General features: G+C 39.0%; 2 protein-coding genes across 2 annotated transcripts in view; one reads left to right on the forward strand and one right to left on the reverse strand.

Moving 5' to 3' along the window:
* Window positions 1-5,891, reverse strand: part of LOC146453434 (uncharacterized) — a 17,022-nt gene extending 11,131 nt beyond the window's left edge. The window contains exons 1-5 of the mRNA XM_085096605.1: window positions 4,992-5,891; window positions 3,468-3,641; window positions 1,507-2,447; window positions 883-1,075; window positions 20-478 (exon numbers count right to left, since the gene is read on the reverse strand). Of these exons, the coding sequence (XP_084952731.1) occupies window positions 20-478; window positions 883-1,075; window positions 1,507-2,447; window positions 3,468-3,641; window positions 4,992-5,670 (2,446 nt within the window). The 5' untranslated portion in view covers window positions 5,671-5,891. The remainder of the gene's footprint in view (window positions 1-19; window positions 479-882; window positions 1,076-1,506; window positions 2,448-3,467; window positions 3,642-4,991) is intronic.
* Window positions 5,892-11,726: 5,835 nt separating this feature from the next.
* On the forward strand, window positions 11,727-20,768 carry LOC146453435 (uncharacterized). The gene is made up of 8 exons (XM_085096619.1): window positions 11,727-11,894; window positions 13,683-13,819; window positions 15,130-15,440; window positions 16,180-16,367; window positions 17,124-17,389; window positions 18,979-19,177; window positions 19,428-19,561; window positions 19,811-20,768. The coding sequence occupies exons 1-8, from the start codon at window positions 11,852-11,854 to the stop codon at window positions 19,949-19,951; spliced, it is 1,419 nt and encodes a 472-aa protein (XP_084952745.1). The 5' UTR covers window positions 11,727-11,851; the 3' UTR covers window positions 19,952-20,768.
* Window positions 20,769-21,897: the final 1,129 nt, after the last annotated feature.

Raw genomic sequence — 21,897 nt, forward strand, 5'->3', positions numbered from 1 at the left:
GTAGGCGTATCAAACTAACCTGGATGAAAGCAAGGGTTCTTGCTGATAACCACTTTGCCTTCAAGTGTCTTAAGCTCCTTTCCTGGTGCGCTGACCAATTTTGAGTAGCGCACAAAAACCTGCCCATATTCCAGTGAGCCCGTTTCATCCATTACGCCCATTAATAACCGCCCGTGGGTCTCTGGGATAGCAATCCGGGCTCTTCGTAATAAGTCACCCAATCGGCTCTTATAGATTGCCAGGAGCAAAGAGCGGAAGAATGGCTCTCGGGTGAGGTTTACACCACTGCGTGACAAAGCTGTGACTTTCAAGCCGCCGGGGATGTTTGCGTGACAAAGAGTGTCCAAGGCTATTGTTTCAAAGAGTAGCATCAACGCGAGACTGCGAAGCATTTTATCTTGCAAGCTGATAAAAGCCTCATCGGGAACTCCGAGACCACTCAAGAGGATGATACACTGGCGATTAAGGTACAGACGATCTAAACAAGAAACATAAATACAAAATATATAGCATGAACAATCAGCTGAAGGTACCTGGTTACTACGAACGTAGCATCTCGTTGGCTACTCCAACTGTTCTCAGATGGAAAGAAACAATCCATTAGGCCATGTTCTAGGATGGTGATAATTAAGGATACACATATTGTGTTTTAGCAATTTCTTCATTTCTATACTATAAAAAAGAGGCTCAAGATATGTTTTCTTTTTCAAGTTATGAATTTCTTACAAATAGCAAGGTCAGGATATAAAATAAATAAATAAATAAATAAATAAATAAATAAATAAATAAATAAATAAATAAATAAATAAATAGAACATGCTATATTTGTGGACGTTTTTTATGCGATCACGACACACGTTATCCATAAATTAAAGCACTAACTTGGCTTGGTTGCCTCACAGATCTCCAGCGCAGGATGACTTGACTCAAATTTGTTCATACTCTTGCGAAATTGCAGTATTTGTAGGAAGTCACCGTGTGGAAGACTGGGGTCTATAGCCAACATCCCTTTGCAGCCACGGAAACGAATCTGATAGGCTGATGGAATCGGATGCAAATCGAGGCTGTCAGCAACCTGAAACAGACAAAGTAAATGAAATATAGCATGATCCTTGCAGTAATCATTGCTTCTAAAGGGAATCGGTTCAGATTTACTCCACCATGACCACCAAAAATTACAACCATAGATGCCTACTTGTGTTGTATTGTTTGCCAAAGTCATGTACCAGCTTATTTAAACCTGTTTCCTTTTTTAAATCGTTATTCAATCGTGCAAAAACAATATTGGTCTAGCTCAAATGTCGTTCATATTTGGCATGTTTTCGTGCATTGGCTTCAAATTGAACAGTGACAGCGCTGACACAAAAGAGTGTATAAAAAGGTTATCCTGATCATAATCGCTGTCATTGTCAAAGTTATTAGTATTATTATTATTAGTATTATAATTATTATTTAATACAAATATATTATAATTATTATTATTAATACAGTTTTTCACAAACTCACTTTTCTGGCCAAGGCCCGGCTAATTTTTCCAACTCCATCGCTAAAAGTGTACGTCCCAGATCTCCAGTTCTTGCAGCACTTGAAGAATACGTTGGTGTATTTTACCTCTACATCCGGGATATTTTCCACTTTTTCACCCGCTTCAATGCTGACAGTGACTGCCTCCTTTGTGGAAGAAAAGCATTGCCCCATCCGGGACACATAGGTTGCCACACATTTGATTTCGTTTAATTGTCCCAGCGATCCTCTTATGTCAGCGGCTCTGTGTTCTCCGTCAGTCGCATAACACCAAGCACCATGGTCACGCAACTGGCTATTGGAACACGCCAGAAACTCAAATTCACGGCCACCAATCTCGATGTTGTTTGATAGAAGGTCAACAACACGTTCTTGTAACACGTACTTTAGGCCTTCTGGGTGAGTTGACGCTAGCTTGGAAAAGTCTTCTTCCCGGAATGCAATTCGCATCGCCTCTGTGTGCCCATACTCTCGGATTACGCGATTCTCGGCGACCAGTTCTGGTGGCACAAGAAAGTTCTGGGTCGGGGTTATGATTAGGCGAGGTACATAAACGTAATGTTTCGGCAGCTCAAACTCAAATGCCATTAGACGCTTCATTTCTCCATATAGTAAACTTTCCAGATAGTCTTCCAGCGGGCAGAATCGGTCAGTTTCCACGAAGCTTAACAATCTATACAGCGTGTTGCAGACTCTTTGAACAGGAACAAGTTTTCCATCTCGCAGCGATTCGTACCTGTCCGTGGCCTTTCGTAACACATCATAAAACTTTCGGGAAATACGATCCCGTGTTTTGTAGCCTCGGGACAAAAGGCATTCTAAGGCGTAGGTGACCTTGTAGTCAGAGAAGGTGGGCTTTACGGGAGTTTCTGTAGGCCCTCGAGGCGCCTTCGTCTTCACAGCCCCAAAGAAGATAGAAAAGCCTGTAAAATGATACAACGAATTTAACGCGATATTTAAAACGAGGGAAAATTTAGAGGCGTGTGTCCAATTTTTCAAACTTGAAAACAGTGAACACGTAGACAATTGGCTTCACCTCTATCTGTTTGTTGATATATTTGTCGTTTTAGGGCATCTTTCGATGGGTGCCTCCACCTGTATACATGTAGGAAGGGATTCAGAGCCATCATATATTTTTTTAAACTTTAAGTTGGCGATTTTTTAAACTTTGCAAAAATTTGTATCTGAAAATGCTGATTACAGTTCCATAGTAAGAAATGGGGATCATCGAGCTCGTTTTTGAGCTATAATGACTTAAAGCTAAATACTCTTACTATGGTAACCTATAATGCCCAAAAAACGACCTGAACTTGTTCGACCTATGATTTTGCAATTGTTTACTACCATTGTTTTTGTATGAACTGAGTAAAGAGTGGTGCTAGTGAATCATCAAGTATATTTAAGTGCTCGAAAATATTGTAATCAGGTAGCAACCTTACTCAATTTCGAAGCTCGCGTTCAACAAAACCAAACCAGCGCAGTTTGCAAATTTGTAATTGAATTCTATTTGTCTTTAATTTTGCCAATGAATATTGAATATTGCTGAGCGGGAAATCATCGAAGACGGAACAAATCTATGACCTACAACAAACTGTCTGCAGCATAAACCGATGTTACCACAAGGATTCTAAAGAATAAACCGCAGCGTATTGTGGTTGCTGCGACTGGTACGAGAGAAAAAATTGAGAAGTCAAAGTTACTAAATATAATTATGATGAAATAAAGAAACCCGAAAGATAGATATATGGTGAACATTTCCTCATATACCTAACGGTAGATACGGTATTTCTTGGTTTGTTTTTTGCAGATGATGTGCAGGTATCTGACCATTGCAAGCTATAGGTGACTTCTATTAATCTGAAATCCCTACTAAGAGTATCTACCGAAAATAAAAGTGTACTTCTCGGAAATGCTGCCTCAAAAATCTGAAGAAATTAGTATACCTCTCTTAGAATTAGAAAGACCTGCCATTAGTCCAAGCGGAGAATCTGCCTCATTTTGTCCCGGATCGAGTTTGAAGCTCAAGCATAACACTGAGCTGGATCCCAGGACCTCTCGACTGCATCTCAGAAAGCTTGTTAGGCGGTCATAGTTGGTGTGTTCGTTGATTTTTACCTCTGAAGATCAAAACAGAGAGTAAAGACAGCATTAACGATGATAGTGAGATGTTTTACTAAAATTTAATCATGAACCGATGTTGTTCTACTACAGTATACTTCTTTTGCATGATACCATAAAACAAAAATATGTGCAGAGAAGGACAGATTGATGGCTTTGGCTGCACAAGACTGAGTCATCTTTTATTTCTTTATTCAAGTTGAGTTTCAACATCATAAGCAAGTTAACTGACTGAACAAATGAGCCCAGCTTCACTTCTTTTTTAAAGTTTCTTGTTCACGTATTTGAAGAAAAAGAAACCACGATACCCACGTCATTGCAAGACTTAACACAACAGCAAGAAATTCTGAACTTCATAACAAATTACCTTTGTAAGTTTTCGCTGAACTAGAAACTTTCCTTCGTCGTATTAAAGAAAATAACAGCAGCGGAAACAAATCTACAAAGCAAAGCTAAAAACCGTGCCCGAAGTTTGTCCTGATCGCAGTACTTTTCGTTGATTCAGAGGTAATGTTTATCTTTGACTAGTACTGTCTCCCCTTTGAGAGAATTTGAATAATCGAAAGGATCAATAATCTCAGCCTTTTACGTCCGCAATAAAAGCGACTATCAGTCCGGTAAGCCCTCAGCTAATAGGGGACACCCAGGTAACTAAGCTAAAGTAAGAATCTAAAACTGTACAATGTATAAAAATTCTAAAAGATTAAAAAAATATACATATAACTAAGTCTATTTAAAATGCATCAAACAGTGACAAAAGATCGAGGACAAATATCTTTACGGTGAAAATAGTATTGTAAACAGGAAGTCTAGGAATTGCATAGATGGCAGCCAGTGCAACTACCTTTTAATAGGCTTGATAAATCAGGCTTTCGTATTTGCAATTTAAAGGTATTAAGATTGCTTGAAAAACTCTCCTTACTGGATAAGCTATGCCACAGTTTGGGACTAAGGTATGTTAACGAATGTTTGCCATAAGTAGTTTTGTTAAATCTTGGTAGCGCAAAGTCAGTTTGTCTCAGCTGATAAGTATGCGGTTCAGGCTGAAATAGATTACAAATTGCTGATAGATTGCTGATTTGATCTTACACCACTCAAATTTTATAATTGCGATCAACTTTAGAAATCATTTTGTAAAATGTCGAAAGCGAACAGAACCATAAGAAATTCGTTGTAATCTACTCAGAAGCTAGAGCCACACTCAGAGCAGGTTCACTCTGCGGGGAGTAAGAGGCGTAATTCCAAACATCAAATTCTTATTAGTTCAGTTTTTTCAAGAGTTGTAACCTCAATTGCCCTGTGTATTTACAATTCTTGCCAATAGGCTTACAAGTTAGTTATCAGTTTACCTTGAAACACTTTTGGTGGCCATTGAAGAAGAAAGTAAAAGTTGATTGTGCCCTGGGGAACATTCTCGTCTATTACGACGGATTCTTCCAGCTGGCGGTATTCCATTTCAATGCGAACCTCTTTAAAGCCTTCCAATTGCCCTTCCTTGAAATATGTAATCGCAAGGAGTTTTGTATCGTGCTCGAACTCAATGTGAATGTTTCCGTTCTCAATAAGGGAAGCATCTTGTTCACTGCTCCAATGCCTTATGAAGGTTCCGCGGTCGAAGAAATTTCCAAGACTGAAGGAAGCTGCTTGCAACACTTGTCTTGTGTCATCAGATTTGTAGTGATACGTGTTTTTAGGGGTTTCCGCTGACTCCAACCAAAAACAATCACCACAACTGCAGATCGAGCGACACCAATCTCGCCTGAGGTTCTCAAAAAATTTTGCTTTTCCGTATTTCGTCGATTTGAGCGTGATTTTAAGGTTGCGTACATTACCAGTTTCTGTCGGATCATTCGCTTTTCCCACTTGGTAATCATGGGCTCGAAGAAGATTTTGAAAATCTTCAATGCGATTGCGGTTTCTACCTGCGCTAACTGAAAAACGGTCTCCCCTAATGTTTATGTTTAGTGCGACTTCTTTCGGTTTTGATGGAAATTTCGGTTTTTGTCCGTGATGGCGACGATTTGCCATACTTACACACGAACCCAGTTCGCTGCCTGTCAATTACATACTTTACCGCTCCACAGGCACGATTATTCAATTTCTTCTAAAAATTGTTTTCCTACACAGGAAAATCCACTTTCCTCGCAGTTAATTTGTTGCCAAGCAAAAATAAGACACGAAAATGAAATTTCGTATTTAAATTTGCGACTTCTTAGTATTTTGGCAAGCGAAGCATATTTCTACAATTTAAATCGAAAAAATGTTCTATGCGCATGCTCTGAGACATTTGAGCGATTCTTGGAAGAAGGTAATGAATTCTCGGAACTCACGAGACAAGGAAATAACATCACACTTATGACCTCGTCCAATTAAAAACCTCGAAAGCACAATAAGTCAGATTCTTGGAAATGAACACCGTTTTCCGGAAGTGAACTCTAGCCGCCGATAGTAACATGGTCAAATTTTAAAACTGTTGTCGATAGCGAGATGAAACAAAAACAAAAACAAAACAAAACAAAACAAAAACAAAACAAAAAAAAAAAAAATTAATAAAAAAGTCAAAACACAATAAGAAGCTTTATTTCATATTATCTTCTTTTTTCTTTCTTTTCAGTCTGGCCAGAATCTCATAAATGTGGCTTCTGCAAACCACTATACATTGCACTCGAGTCAATCATCTTCAAATTTCACGGGCAAATTCAGGGAAATTTGACTCTTAAAGTGCGCACGACAACTGAGGAAACCTGATAACGTAAAGATAAATACAATTTATTTTGAATCTATACCCCAAGTTAGATCAGTATGCCAACCACTACGATCTACAGGTAGGTGTACTGTATAACAGAGGTTATTGTGAGTGCACTGATATTCGTTTCACTCATAAGAATACGCAGAATATTTTGCGTTCCTTCTTACAGTAGGTAAACCACCAAAAATAAAGTGAATGTACAAGGCTATTAGTTTGAAACAATTGACTTCCGGTGTAAGTTGGCTTCACTAATTTTGTCTCAGTTTTATGGATGGCTGCCAAAATAATCGTTCATCATACCAGAATTAGTGAAGTAAAAATTTAAACAAAACAAAGAGGAAACATCGTCCACGCGTAGAGAATAAAATATTTACTGCACATCTGCACACGCGAAGTCGGTCACGCGTCGATAATCTTCAAGACCGTGAGGGTAATATAACTTCCGGTTCCGGATGAGTTGCTGTGCGTTGCAAGCTAGTGTAATATAGAGATTAGGAGCGATTCAATTCGAGCTCGGAGCCAACAATCTAAATAAAACTCAGGGTCCCATTAGTACGGTGGCTCATAAGGGACACATCGATTTTTTTCGTCACAACTTTACATCGATTTTTTTTCGTCGCAACTTTCTAACTTGCGATCGCAACTTATTAACTTGCGATCGCAACTTACTAACTTGCGATTGCAACTTGTTAACTTCCGATCGCAACTTAATAACTTGAGATCGCAACTTAATAACTTGCGATCGCAAGTTATTAACATGCGATCGCAACTTCCTCAGTTAACATGTTTGGTTTCATGGACATGCGTGCTTGCGTATGCGTGTTGACTCTTGATCAGTGGGAAAAGATGGTTGCTATCTACATCCGTGAGCGTTTGTTTCTGACCACTCTCTTCGTTTTACTGAAATTTTCAGATGGCTGGGCTCTTCCAGATTATCTACCAACCGTAAGGAATATAGATGGCAACCATGAACAAAATTATTTGATCGAACAGTATTTTTGCCTCGGTTTTAACTACCCCGAGATTATGTCTTTTCTGCCGTTGTGTCACGGCGTTCGCTAAGTCTACGTCAGCTAAAAAGGATTCTTAGATCTCGAGGGCTTCGACGAAGAAGGAATCATTCCAGAATTAAAAGAGCAGTAAATGCAGTAGACCAAGAGTTGCAGAGTAGTGGAAGTTGCATTGGCTATCGACAAATAATCTGATTGAAAATATTTTATCAGAAAGGTCATCGGCATTGAAGCAAAAAGACAACAGCCTCAAACAAATATTGCCTTTTGTAACACAATATCAACCATCAGTGCCCAATCTCAAACATGTTTTAATGGGAAAATGGCCCCTAATACAAAACCAGCCTTTCCTACGAGAAATCTTCAATGAGCCACCACTAATTTTCTTTAAAAAAGGAAAATCTCTAAATGACATGCTTGTCAGAGCAAAAATACACCTTTTGCTGTTCATTTACGCAAAATATACATTCATTTACGCCAACAGTTGAAACTATACGGCAAATATACGTTCATTAGCACTTCCATGAACTTCATTAACGCGAACGACCTTTCAATAACGCTACTTGCATATGTATTAACATTCAATAGCATCAACGGATGAACAATTGCACCTTTGGACAATCACTAACACCAATAGAAAATCAATTGCACAGTATGACAATCAACTGCGTGTTAAAGACATACAATAATGGAATTTGTATAGAGACGCACAATCAATTGCACCTTCATACAATCGTTTATTCGAAATGGTCAATCATTAACATGAACTGACAAACGTTAGTATTTTTCGAATAAACAATAGGAAGAAAAAAATATTCGTTAGGGTCATTCATTGTAGTTACCTGTATTTTAAAATACTGAACAAAAACACAAGAGTATATGCATTATCATTAACAGTTTTTTTTTTGCCCAATCTTTTGCTGAAGCAGATATAAAATGAAAAACATTTTACTGTACATCTACAGTACTGCAACAAACAGAGTACGCTGTATGAACAAGTAGACGCACTGGAGACAGAAAAAACCAAAGAAAATCAAGGCATAAAGAAACAGAATCTTACTTGAATAGCGACAAAGAATTATTCAAGCCTTCGAAGATGTTAAAGAAGATTATTTGACGATTGCCGCTACTATCGAACCATTTTGAAATTTCTTTTTCCATAGTTGATTGTTAGTACTACACACATGTTTGTCAGTTGATGTTAATGATTGACCATTTCGAATAAACGATTGTATGAAGGTGCAATTGATTGTGCGTCTCTATGCAAATTGCATCATTGTATGTCTTTAATACGCAGTTGATTGTCATACTGTGCAATTGATTTTCTATTGGTGTTAATGATTGTCCAAAGGTGCAATTGTTCATCCGTGGATGCTATTGAATGTTAATACATATGCAAGTAGCGTTATTGAAAGTTCATTCGCGTTAATGAAGTTCATGGAAGTGCTAATGAACGTATATTTGCCGTATAGTTTCAACTGTTGACGTAAATGAATGTATATTTTGCGTAAATGAACAGCAAAAGGTGTATAAAGAGGTTACACATCAAAAATGTTTCCATTGTTAGAAATCGCGCAGGCCTGTCACCCCTTGCTGTCTCCTACCGCCATCTTTGTGGGTTCACGCACGTGCAACGGTGACCTCATCGTCAGTTATTCACTTGCGATAGCAAGTTATTAAAGGGGGACAAGAACATAGCTTTCTAAACATTTACATCGAATTTACAGTGCCAGATACATCCATCTGAAGTGGATGCGAGTTAAAATGCGCCTTTTAACATGTTAATATAACAATAAAAAAAAAAATGAAAAATAATTTGAGCAAAATGCTCCCCCGTCTCTGCTCCCCCCTACCCCCCTCATTGGGGTAGAGTTACTGGGCGCAGAGTCTCTGCAGAGTCCCACCCTCACCGGTCCACCCGCCGAGGGAGCTCCGAAAACCTGATGATGCTGAAAACATTATATAAGACGCGACAGCGTCTTTCCCTCCCATGTGGGACACATTTTCTTAGACGTGCACGAGGCACGGCCTCGTTTTGGTGCGAAGCTTGTTTTTGTCCTATAATGTCATAAAATTACTGTTTTCATTTACAACTCTGGCAGAAGTCTTGAACTCGTGGATTTCTTTACATCTTTTAGGTTGATGTCGATTACGTCAACGATTTTCTTTAAAATGTTCGTCTTAAGGGGGCAATTCACCTAAACGCCATTTTTCTGCCACTTGACATGGCTTTAATGACAATTTCTCATTCACGTTTCAAGCAATCCAAAAACCCTATCATTATCCCGTGAATCTGTGTTGTGGGGTATTTTGTGAATTTTTGGGTGATTTTTGGATATATTTGGGAGGAGTAGTTTTTTTTAGAAGGATTGGTTAAATTAAGAGAAATAAGAAATATTGAAGATTTAGTGAAGTTTTAAAATTAGGGTTGTATTTAATAACTAATAGACGGATACCAAGTTAGTCCACTAACAACCCGGGGTGCTCTTGCGTGGGTATCAACTGTCTGTTGGTGTTCCAAAAATCATTTTCTTTCTTCTATCCCTTCTTAAAACCTCTTTAAATTTCATTCAAATTTAGGTAAATTGCCCCCTTAAGTCGCGATCGCAAGTTTATTAGTCGCGATCGCAAGTTAATAAGTTGCGATCGCAAGTTAGTAAGTTGCGATCATAAGCTAACTTGCGATCGCGAGTTATAAGTTGCGATCGCAAGTTATTAAAGGGGCAGTATCATGGGGTTTTTGACCTTTTTTGTTAAAAATGGTGAAATAAGACCTTCACTTTGCTACAAAATAATTCTAGAACAGCGAGAGGAGAGAAATCAACTCAATTCTTGACAGGAACAACTCGTACTCTGTTCTAGCGCATTTTGGAAACAAAAATGCGAGAACTTGAAAAGCATTAGCCTAACATTTTTCAAGTTTCAATCCATACCGGCCTACTTTGTCTCTGGCCAGAGGCACTAATCGACAGTTTTTTTTGTGCTGGGGTGATAATTTATGACAAAACTAGACTATTATGTTTTGTTTCTGTTGTCAGACAAACATTTTTGGGTTTTGAAATGATATCAAATGTTCATGATACTTCCCCTTTAAGTTGCGACGAAAAAAATCGATGTGTCCCTTATGAGCCACCGTACGCAAGCTAGCAAAAATGTTCTGGAAATAAAATAATAGTGGGGGGCAATACACTCTATTACTATCTCGTCGAATATTTCAGTGTTTTCAAGTGTACAACAGTTATTAGTAGCCGGTATGTTGAGCATCTCTTCGATCCGTTATGCATAATGTAAAGGGGCTCTCTCTTGTTGGATTTGCCATTATCCAATTATAGATGCTGAATTTACGTCAAAAGAGGGATTTTTCGTTTTCTTCGTTTTCAGAATTTTAACCATCTATGTTTACATTACGAATCATTTTTGGCGAGTTGTTTGCATTATGTTTTTATGTTTTTTTAAACCACTAACCGAACTGTGGTTTATTAGCAAACGTCTTCATTTCAAAAAGTAAGTCACATAATTCAAAAGCAAAGCGTTTTTGGATATTACTTACGATATGTGAATTTCCGGAGCGGTATGTACATTTTGCTGATGTGTACTCCATGGGCTTCCAGGATCAAGCTGTTCCAGTCGCAATTATTCCCACAAACCACTGAGGCCTGGTTGTTCGAAAGCCGATGAACGCTAATCCCCGATTTCTTTTGCAAAGAAAAGTTTAAATCAAAACTGAAGGGGCAAAATCTTTGGGGAAAATGCTAATTGATAGTAATTAAACTAAAATCAAACCACGTGATGGAGAATTTAACGCAAGCTAAGACAAGATGGCGGACCGAAAATCATTCGCAAAGTTCGAAAACAGAGATGCACTTCTCTGTTGATCTGAACTGCTCCGGGACATGTGCTTTGCAGCAAGAGGCCTGTGTAACGGACACTATGCTAAGGTAGGAAATGTGCCATGAGCATCCTGATCATGAAAGTCCCTAAAACATGGAAAAGTACTGACCTTTAATTGGACAAAGAAATCTTCTTTGTGACAATAATCGTAATCTTTGTTAATTATTGTACATTTCTGGTGGTTATCCGCATTTACCCTAAATAAATTACTTACTTACTTACCCTAGACCATGTTTTATACCCAGTCCACAGTCCGCAGTCCGTAGTCCGCAGTCCTTGCTCTAATACTTACCGAGTATCAGTGATGATATGATGTGACACTTCCGGTATGGTCAAATTGCAACCCTGAAATTCTTTGAAAGTTGAATGGGTCTTGAATGTTAGTGAGCATCAGCGGGTGAGTATCTTTGAATCCTAGTACGTTATTTTCCCTCAGCTTCTTCAAACTGACTGTAAACGTCAAATGCATGTGTTTCTGACAGCTTTTGACGGCAAATAGGACAGTGATATATGTTCGGGGGAACACATAGTGACATACCACAGGGAAACACGTTTCACTATGACACCGAGAGTCGGACTGAACATAGACGGCGACCAGTATGGTATGATTGCTCTAGGTTCAGGTTCTTACTAACAGTGCACAAAAAACTGCACCATAAAACCAGACATCGTTTACTAGTTATGATCAGTTGTAGCAGGTTGTAGACTCTCACTCAGCTCATTCGGCCGGTAATCGAGTCAAGATCAGGTGTCGTAGTATCAAATTAGCAAGCACATCCAGCATCTTTAGTGTTTGTGCCATGCAATGTTATACAACATTATCGAGGTTTTCACAACCACTGCAAAAATCCTGTAGCTCCAAAGTTGCTGCACGTTGGATCAAAACAGTCAAAATAGAATAATAGAATAAACAAGAAATCGCCAGCCGCCTTTCAGCAATACAAATGCATTTTGAACAATGTTCAGCGTCAACCGGCGCAAACGACAATTTAATACTGTGCTGGAGAAGTTTTCTTTTGTCTCAGACCGTTGTCGAATGGATGATCTCAATGGGATGAGAACGACTGAGGTTTCGAGTGCAGGCAGCCATTTTAGTTTGATCATGACGTAACGGTTGACTGGTTAACGTGAACGAGTGATCTACATTTTGAATCTATTTGACATTTGACATTTTTTTATTTATACTCTCCACTCTTACTGTCACATAAACGCAAAATACAAAAGTTGGAGGTATTAAAAACATAGACTAACACGCAGCTCAAAAATACAATTGGCCCTGAAATAAGGGAGAATCTATGAATATGGTTAGAAGCTATCGTTTCGCCTCGATGGAGGAAGAACAATACGACTCAAGGAATTATATTGGCCGTTTTTATACTAGAGGACGCATTATCCGTCTGGACGAACTTGGGCAAACATTCGTTGTTCGTCTGGTTATTCATCTGTAGTATAAAGACGGGGCACAAGACGCATTATCCGTCTGGACCAGCTATTTTCCGTCGTGCGTCGTTCAAGACGAACAACGGAAGATAGTTCGTCTAGACGCATAAGGCGTCTTGTGCCCGTCTTTATACTACAGACGAATAACCAGACGAACAACGAATGTTTGCCCAAGTTCGTCCAGACGGATAATGCGTCCTCTAGTATAAAAACGGCCAATTACATCAACGGGCAGAGACTTTGACTCAATGGTCAAATTTATTATCTCAAAGGGCGAAGAATAATTTAACTACTGTAGTGGAACTCTGTTACTTCTTTCCACGTGACGTCATAGCAAGCATGGATATCCCGGATAATAAAAAAATCCAACTAACCTCTATCCTAGCTACAGTGGGTTTGTGCAGGTGCCACAGACATTAATATTATCGTCAGCTACAGAATATTTGAAAAACCGTTAGGACTATATAACAACTACGCGAAACATGCACAATTAATTATGATTAAGTGACAAAAATAGAGAACGTATTTGAGCGAGCAACAAAGTGTTGGAAAGAAAATAAAGCACATGCGTGCCAAGTTGACATGATAAACTTCATAGAAATGTGCAAAATACCTGTGAGGGACGTGGCTTAGTAACATCCGTCTCCTCTCCTGGCGGGAAGCAGTTTTCACGAGTTAGAGAAATAAAATAACTAATCGTAGTCAATAGCCTGTGATTCGTATTTGATAATCTGTTTTGCTCTCACCGGCTTGTTGTTGTCAGAAATCGTGGCTTGAACAAGAGCACTTTGGCCCTCCCCCGCTGTGGGACTCTGGTAATCTCGAGGTGCTTTGGTGATTTGACTGATTTGCTTCCTCTTACTGCTGATAAATTTCAAAGTTGTGGATCCGCAATCCACAGCTAATTTGATTAAGCTCTAAGACTGATTGAGTGGTATATTCCTCTGCAGGAGCCATGTCAGTGATGTCTGGGACACTATGGAGTCTTCGAGGGAAGGCAGCTCTTAAGTTTCTCCCAATAACAAAACACCTCCCTGGAATTAATCGCTTCTTTAGCAAAGATGATATGGAAAATAATTCACGCCAGGTATGCAAAGCACCGCAATGTACTATATTCGTATTCTCGGCATTGAACTGGAACTAGCTTACACAAGAACCCTGCTTACTGCTAACTAGATACAAATATATTTTGTAATATATTTCCCCGCAAGAGCGTCCATTGAAAGCTTGAGCCAGTTCAATACCGAGAATACTAATATGGTCAATTCATTAAACATTCACTAAAAAGCCACTCCTAGATAGAGTTAAAATAATTTTAATTTTATCCTGCAATAATTCAGTTATCAATGTCCGTGTAACGCCTGCACAACCTTTTTTAAATGGCCAGTAACAGTAGACCAGTGAAGTTATTATAAAAACACAGAAAGTGTGACCCAATTGCCGTTCTCAAATAAGGAGGAAATTAATGTGCACAGCATTGCTAAATACGGTCATATTGTTGCGTGCTGATGCTGCTAAAATCCGATTTGCTCTTCAAGAGTCACAATCAGTTATGGCACTTTTCCCGGATTTTTTCCTTAGAGATAGAGGGACGGTTGCCTATCATGGTCGACTACTGCGACAAACTCACACAAGCCAGCTGGATACCCATGGTCTCTTTGGGTTTTGAGGTTAAAGTGGTCGATGATAGAAAAACTGAAAATAATATACAATCAGCCAAAAAGAGCAGTCGATTACATAACAATTATTCATCAAAGTGGAGGTGAACAGTGATGGATATTTACCGAGCCGAGAAGGACCTCGCAAAGCGGCGAGGTAAATATCCATCACGTTCACCAGAAAATAACTTAATTTTTAACAATATACCAACAAATGGGCGCTTAGCTAGCGATTTCTTATTGTAGAAAGTTCCATCTCGCCTTCTTGCGGACAAATAAAACTTTTGGGGGTACTTGCTCCGGTGTCATTTCTTCAATTGTTGTGTGAAATTCGTCTTGTTGTTGGCACAATAGAGAAAAATATTAGATGTTTCATTGTTTTCATTGTAATTACAGTGCTCGACAGTTTTCGTAAACGAAGGCATCGTTTTCCATTTTGCCTTAGAATATAAGGTTGGCAAGATTAAATAACTTACCATTTAATGCCGTCAAACCAAACTTTGTTGCCATTAATGTATTTTTTTTTAACAGCCGCCTCGTTTATCGAAATAATTTCCTCTTAAAGTGACCGTGGCGAAAAGGGAAGCCATCTTGTTTTTCTTCGGCTGCTCGGAGGTGAATAGTACTTGGCTAATCACCTCCGAGCTAGCCAATCAGGGCGCGCAAAAAGCACTATTCACTTGTTGTGGAACGGCGAAATATAAACTTACTACTAACTTGCCGTACGATTTCTTTTCAGTCTAAGGTACCATACAAAGGAAGTTACAACCTCAAAGATTGCGACGATAGACGAAAATGGGTTGAAAGAATGACCTCCACATCTCTATCAAACGTTGGCCAGTGGTTGGATCCTCACAATACCAAGATTACCATAGAAAATTTTTCAGGAAATATTGAAAATCTGATAGGATTAGCTAAGATTCCTTTGGGTATAGCTGGTCCACTTCGTATCAAGGGAGAGCATGTAGATGAAGACATTCTTTGCCCTTTTGCCACAACAGAAGGAGCACTCGTTGCGTCTGCTTCAAGAGGAGCTAAAGCAATCACAAGGTGAACACATTTATAATATATTTCATTAGGTTAAGTATAAACATGAGCTTATAAGTTAGGTTTATCGCATACCCCCGCTCTAAATCACGTACGTAAATACACGTGAGGATTACTAGATATGCAATACTTGCATATCTAGTTTTGTATATGTGAATACGCAATTCTGCCCTCGGGCTGCCAAGTATTTTATTAATAAAAAATTTTAAAAAATATAAAAAAAGAAGTATTTTTTTAAAAGAAGCTACCCATTTCTCACAAGTTTTTAATTTACCGGCGGCAGCTTGTCACTTTGTAGGTTCGGAGCGAAACCCGTGGAGGATGCAAGTAAAATGAAAATGAAAATGTCTGGAACACATTATATATGAACCGCGGAAGAAAGATTAATGAATGATTTTTATATCTACCCTTTCTTCTGCAGTTCATGTAAAATTTATTCCAGACGTCTCACTTGTTTTTAAAAAATGGTTATTCAGAGAATTAGGTCTGAAGTAAAAGCCACCTAGGTGAACCCGTGAGTCAGTTCCAACTCAGTGTTCTAAGAAATGAAAAAAAAAAAAAAAAACAACAACAACAACAAAAAAAAATAATAATAATAAAAAATAAAAAACCAAAACGATTTCACTTCAACACTATAACTTTCACTTCAGAGTTAAATTTCTGATTCACCATTTGTGCCATTTGTGCGCTATTTGTATGTGGCAGAGCATTCATTGTAAAACTGCCTGATATATCCGTACAGGTGTGGAGGAACAACAGCACGTGTAATCAAGAGACGGATAATGAGAACACCCCATTTTGTCACCGAGTCCATGGAACAGGCTGAAAAGCTGTCGTTCTGGCTAGTTTCACATTTGGAAGAACTTAAATTAAAAGCAAGCGAAGTCAGCCAGCATTGTAAACTTCAGGCATTGGAGCCTTGGTTTGTTGGTATGCAATTGTTTTTGCGATCCGTGTTGTCTGATCAAAACTTTGCGGAAAGCCTATTGGGTGATATGGCATTTTGACAACAGGTTCAGCTAAATAAACAAAGTCTTGTCACTATATTAAACACAAGTGTTGGCATTTTTTTCCATTCCATCTTTTGGTCTTTTCGTGCTAACTTTAATCCGGCGAAGTTAACAAAAATAAGCAAGGTTTAACATTGTCTCCGCTAAGATCTCGTTTTGATGAAAAAGTTGCTCGCTGAAAAATATCAGTCACAGCGACAGGCAGAGGACACACATTGGCAAGACTGACAGAGACGGAAGTTGAAACCTTTAACTAAACACAAATGAGAGACTAGAAATTATGGTGATGTCAATCACTCATATCAATCTGTGCTGAACATTACTTACAAATCAAACACAGAATTAATAGAAGATATGTTGAGTGTGTCACCTATAACTGACTCAGTAAAGCTGGTTTACTGAGAACAAACACCACTTGTGTTAAAGCACAGCTATCCATAGCAACGTTAACAAACAAGATCACTAGACGGAACCTAGGCATCAACTGACCATTTGACTCACAAAATACCAGAGGGAATTAGAGTGATAACATAGACATATCGAACTACACCAAATCTGATCACATCAGTGCAATATGCTACCAAGTTAACAGATTATCAAGTCTGTTGGTATGTTTCTTAAAATACTGAATGATGATTTTAGTTAGGAACTTTCTGGTTCGAAATCTCTTTTCCAGGTCGCGATCTGCTGATGGAATTTGTTTACGACTCGGCAGATGCCGCTGGCCAAAACGCAGTCACCGTTACTACCTGGCACGCCTGTCAGTGGGCCTTGGATAGGATCACCCGGGAGTTCCCTGATATCAACATACGGGAATTTTACATTGATACAAAGTTTAGTGGAGACAAAAATGCTGTTGCAAAAAACTATATTAAAGGCCGTGGAATTGAAGTTCAGGCTGAAGCCTATATTACAGAGTCTGTACTGCAAAACGTTCTAAAGGTAACGAACACATGTGACGTTGTGAGTATGAAGAATTACTTTAATTATGGATCTTGCTTGTTAGTTCCCCTTCCTGCAGAAACTATAAATGAATTAGAAAACAAATTTAAGGAACAATTTAGGCTCCGTACATTCTAATGGGTTTTCAAAACGCCCCGTTGCGTTCACATTATCGTTTTCGCATCGTTTTGCCCCATCCACACTATTAGAAACATTGGAATACGCTGATAAACTACAAGGAAACGTAACAACAACCATTGCGAGACATAGACCCACCCGTAATGTTTTGGGATTTCTAACTTTAGTGTTTCCGAAAATCTATTTTCGTTGTCCACACTAACATTATATGGCTCCGTTTTCAAATGTCTCTTCTCTGTCCTGAGAGCGATTTCGAATGTATGCGTCTTCGATTAAAACAGTCAGCGTATTCTTTTAGTGTGGACGTAAGCCAAAGCGTGTCGAAATGCATAGTATTAATTTGGACGGTGTCTTAGGACCTCTTCATATGAGCCCGGTTACCAAGATCCCACCTCGGCAATATTTCGTTTGTAAAAATACCGATGTGCCGATATGAGAAGGTCTGCACCTTGGTTACCGTGACGTCGGTTTTTACGACCAAGATCTCAGTAACCAGGCTGGAAATCATGTGAACACTGTTAGGCGTTCGCTTTGCGAAAACGTAGAGAGATACGGCAATTTGGTGGCTGGGAACTCTTTTAAGAGTCAGTTTAAAAACTAATGGGTTGTAAACTCGCCTGGCTGAGGTATAGTCAAGCTAGGTATAGCCAAGACCTAGAAGGCATTCCCAGAAGGCATGTTTGTTCCTTAACTGGGTCTGAGTACGACTAGGGCTATAACTTCAGCCTAGCTTCGTAACTACTACGTGACAACTACTACTTGCTACAGAGCTCGTAGCCTTACTGTGCTGTAAGCATGATTGTAATTCTACCTGAACCAGGATTAGATGGTTCCCACAAAAGATATAAGCAGTGTAGTTTATAAAAACACACCAACGGAGAGAAACAACAAAACTGTTAAACTTAAGAAATAATGCCAAAACTATCGAAAAGAAAATAACAACTCAATCCCGACAATAAATTCCAAAATACACCCTTACATTAGCTTCATAGCAACACTCCAGACGACTAAGAAGTGGGCTATAAAAACCCTGAATTGGACGCTGATAAATTCAATTCAATTCAATTCAATTTTATTCACACTTATTACAACGAAATACAATAAACGCAGTGATAAACGAATTCGTTTACCAAGAACTGGGAATGGAGGTTGCAAAACTTTATGAAGACGATATATATTCGATCGTGTGGTTCCTTTACAGGTGTCTGATGATTTCGACCAACATTCGAAGGAAGAGAAGGCCAAAGTGAAAGAATCCCGCCTTTTTTTTTATCTCGGTAGGGGGGCTGAAATTTCCCATATGAACAGAAGACAAAATTCCGTGTCCAAGTAACCGGGTGATATGAAGAGGTCCTTGGTCAGTAAGCCTTTGATTGTTTGTTTGTAGTTCATTTACGTCGTTACGTTCGTTATGTTAGCAAATATTCACAGTGAACTTGAAAATGTACCAGGTGGACTCCTCTATGTTATACAAAGCCTTTCATGCTCATCAACTAGCTGCACAGAGGTCAGGATCATATGGCGTCAATCAAGGCGCGAGTAATACGCTTGCTGGCATATTCGCTGCCACAGGACAAGACTTGGCTTCTGTCCACGAAAGTTCCTGGACTGTGTTCGACGTAAGACGTGAAAAGAAAATTAAAGCTGCAGGTAACTAGCTCTAACTGGGTGTTACCTTTCACAAATAGGTGCAATTTGGAAATAGCTGAAGGCTCTAAACAGCGGTATAGTTGTGTCCGCCAGTGGGAAGGGCAAGATGATGTTGATGATCATGCATGAGCTGTCGTCGCTTACAGCCCGGCCCTCCCCGCTTGATCGATAAGCAAGCCAGGTGGTCATGTGAGGGGTTTAAGGGTGTTTAATGAAACGAACACATCTCCGACATTTTTGTACTTTTCAGGGTTAAATGAAAATGAAGAACCTGGAATTTACGCCAGCCTTGTTATTCCTACACTTCTTGTTGGAACAGTTGGGGGAGGAACAGGGACACCAACCGCCAAAGAATGTCTTGATGTTATCGGGTGCTCGGGAAAGGTATGAATAAATAATTACTGTGAAATCCGTAAATGTGCCACTGGGGATCTTGTTTCCAAGAAATAAAGATGTTCGTTTCTATCCTACAATCCATCACGATAGGAGCTAATTTGTTAACCCAAATTGGCTTGTCTGAGTAACGGACTGGCTGATTGGATGACTAAATTTGTACTGATGCAAAACGTATTACCGACAAACTTACCAGCTGGCTGACTGATAGTTTGAATAATCTATCTTTTGTCTTTTTAGGGTCGCATTTATCGTTTTGCAGAAATCATTGCTTCATTTGCTTTGGCAATGGAAATCTCCACTTTATCAGCAAATGCATCTGGCACATTTGCAAGTGCGCATGACCGACTCGGAAGAAACAGACCCGTTATCCAGACCTGACCAATGATGGTCCTGACGGTGTATTACTTTACTTCCTCAGTGGATAAGAAACAGTAGGACAGAATACCTTTACAAAGCAAGAAAAAAAAAACCCTCCCCGCACCCAAAAGAAAAAAAAGAAAGAAAGAAAGAAAGAAAGAAAGAATTAAGACGAAGACGTTTGTAACCGGTAGCTAGCCTGTAAGAAACAAAAATAGACAGTCAACTAAGTAGCACTCACTGCATTAAAGAGTCTCAACTGCAAGTTCAAGAATGGCGTTTGGTTAACTAGTTATGTAACAAAATCTTATGAAAATAGGCTACACAAGCAACGAGTTCAAAATAAAGATTCCGCAACCATGAATATGCTATTGTTACTACAATAGTGACCAAGTGACTAAGTGATTAAGTGACCGGAAGCTTCCTAATAAAAGATTATAAAAAACATTTGAGGTTGCAATCCATTGAAACAAAGCGGTTCATTCATTATCAGACATTTAGACGTTTTAGAACGCTTGTAAAGCATCATCTATCACAGAGTTGTATCAAACTCAAAAAGTTGTCAAACTCACTGAGCTGGGGTTTGTTCTTGAATCCCCCACTCCAAGATTTAAGTTTCTAGAGAGGCGGGGGATCTCTTGCTAGACAATGGTAAAATCTTTATTTAGACACGGTGTTTCCTTCAGGACTATACAATATTTAATTTAAAATCTAACTACCTAACTAAATTAATGTTGTAAATAGCTACTACAATAAGAGAAATAATAAACCTGCTTTACAAGGAAGCCGTATGTAAAAACAAAATAAAATTTATATACGACTACTGTCAAAATCATAATTCTTCAACTTAGATTTACTGTCGAATCTAAACAGATCCAACAATTTGTCAAAAGTCATTTCATCCTGGGCCAGGGGATGCTGGGGGAGGGGTGGGTGGGAGTGGGGGATGATGGTGCTGACCTGTTTACGTTTATGTGTTTGTTTTGTGAGGATATAATTATTTAGCCACTAATGATGACTGATGCAGCTGTTGACTGGTGTCTGAGACCTCTGTAAGTTATTTTAGTTGTTGAAGCATGACTGTTCTCGTAAGAAGGCGTACTTGATCGTATTTCCACGCATCTTCTGGCCTCAGCGAAAATATCTCAACACTGCCACCAACCGCCTTATGCACTCGTGCGAGTGTAATTTTAAGGCCTTTTCCCAAACCTTTGCTTAGCGCTATATCTCAGTGTGAGGCCAGTAAAATCACGTTAAGTGGCGTTTAAAACTGTTCAATTCTTTGTGGTGCTTTGCTGGATGGGCACATTAAATTGTTCTTTGTGTATGGACTGGCCAGAAGTTTATCCAGATTACGTTGTAAGAAAAAACGAAACCAAAACTCGAACCGTTTTAACAGATTTCTCTGTGTTTGCTGATAACACTCTCATCGATATAGTCGAACCATGCGAGTTTCTGGGTACGCCCAGAGTAAACGATTAACCAATCATGACGTGTTTAATTGTGAAATATTCTAAAAATGATTAATGTTGACAGGAAACACTAGCCTATTACCGGAAGTAACGTTTGCTATAAATTAATTGATATATGAGCCACTATTAGATTTTCAGCTTTTACGAAAATCTACTCACGATTCACAAATCATGGGCCACAAAACAAGATCACGGATCACGACTACGATTGCTCTCTTTTCACGTGTGACGAGCTTTTTTCTTGCTCACTGAATCATGCGTCACGCATACCCTCTTTATCACCATGTTTGTCGTCAGTAGCGTTTGGTAATTTTGCCAGTGCGCATGACCGACTTGGAGGAAAACAAACCGGAGTAAAAACCTTTATTCAGCCATTCTTTGTAAATACGCAGTGTTTATTTGCCTTATTATTGTAACGCTGATACATCTTTTGTGACAAGAAACAGACGTTTGTAACCGTTAGCCAATCTGTAAAAGCATGAGGCAGTTAACTGA

This window comes from Pavona decussata, unplaced genomic scaffold, assembly GCF_977016875.1.
Source record: "Pavona decussata unplaced genomic scaffold, jaPavDecu1.1 SCAFFOLD_330, whole genome shotgun sequence".
NCBI classification, from domain to species: Eukaryota; Metazoa; Cnidaria; class Anthozoa; order Scleractinia; family Agariciidae; genus Pavona; species Pavona decussata.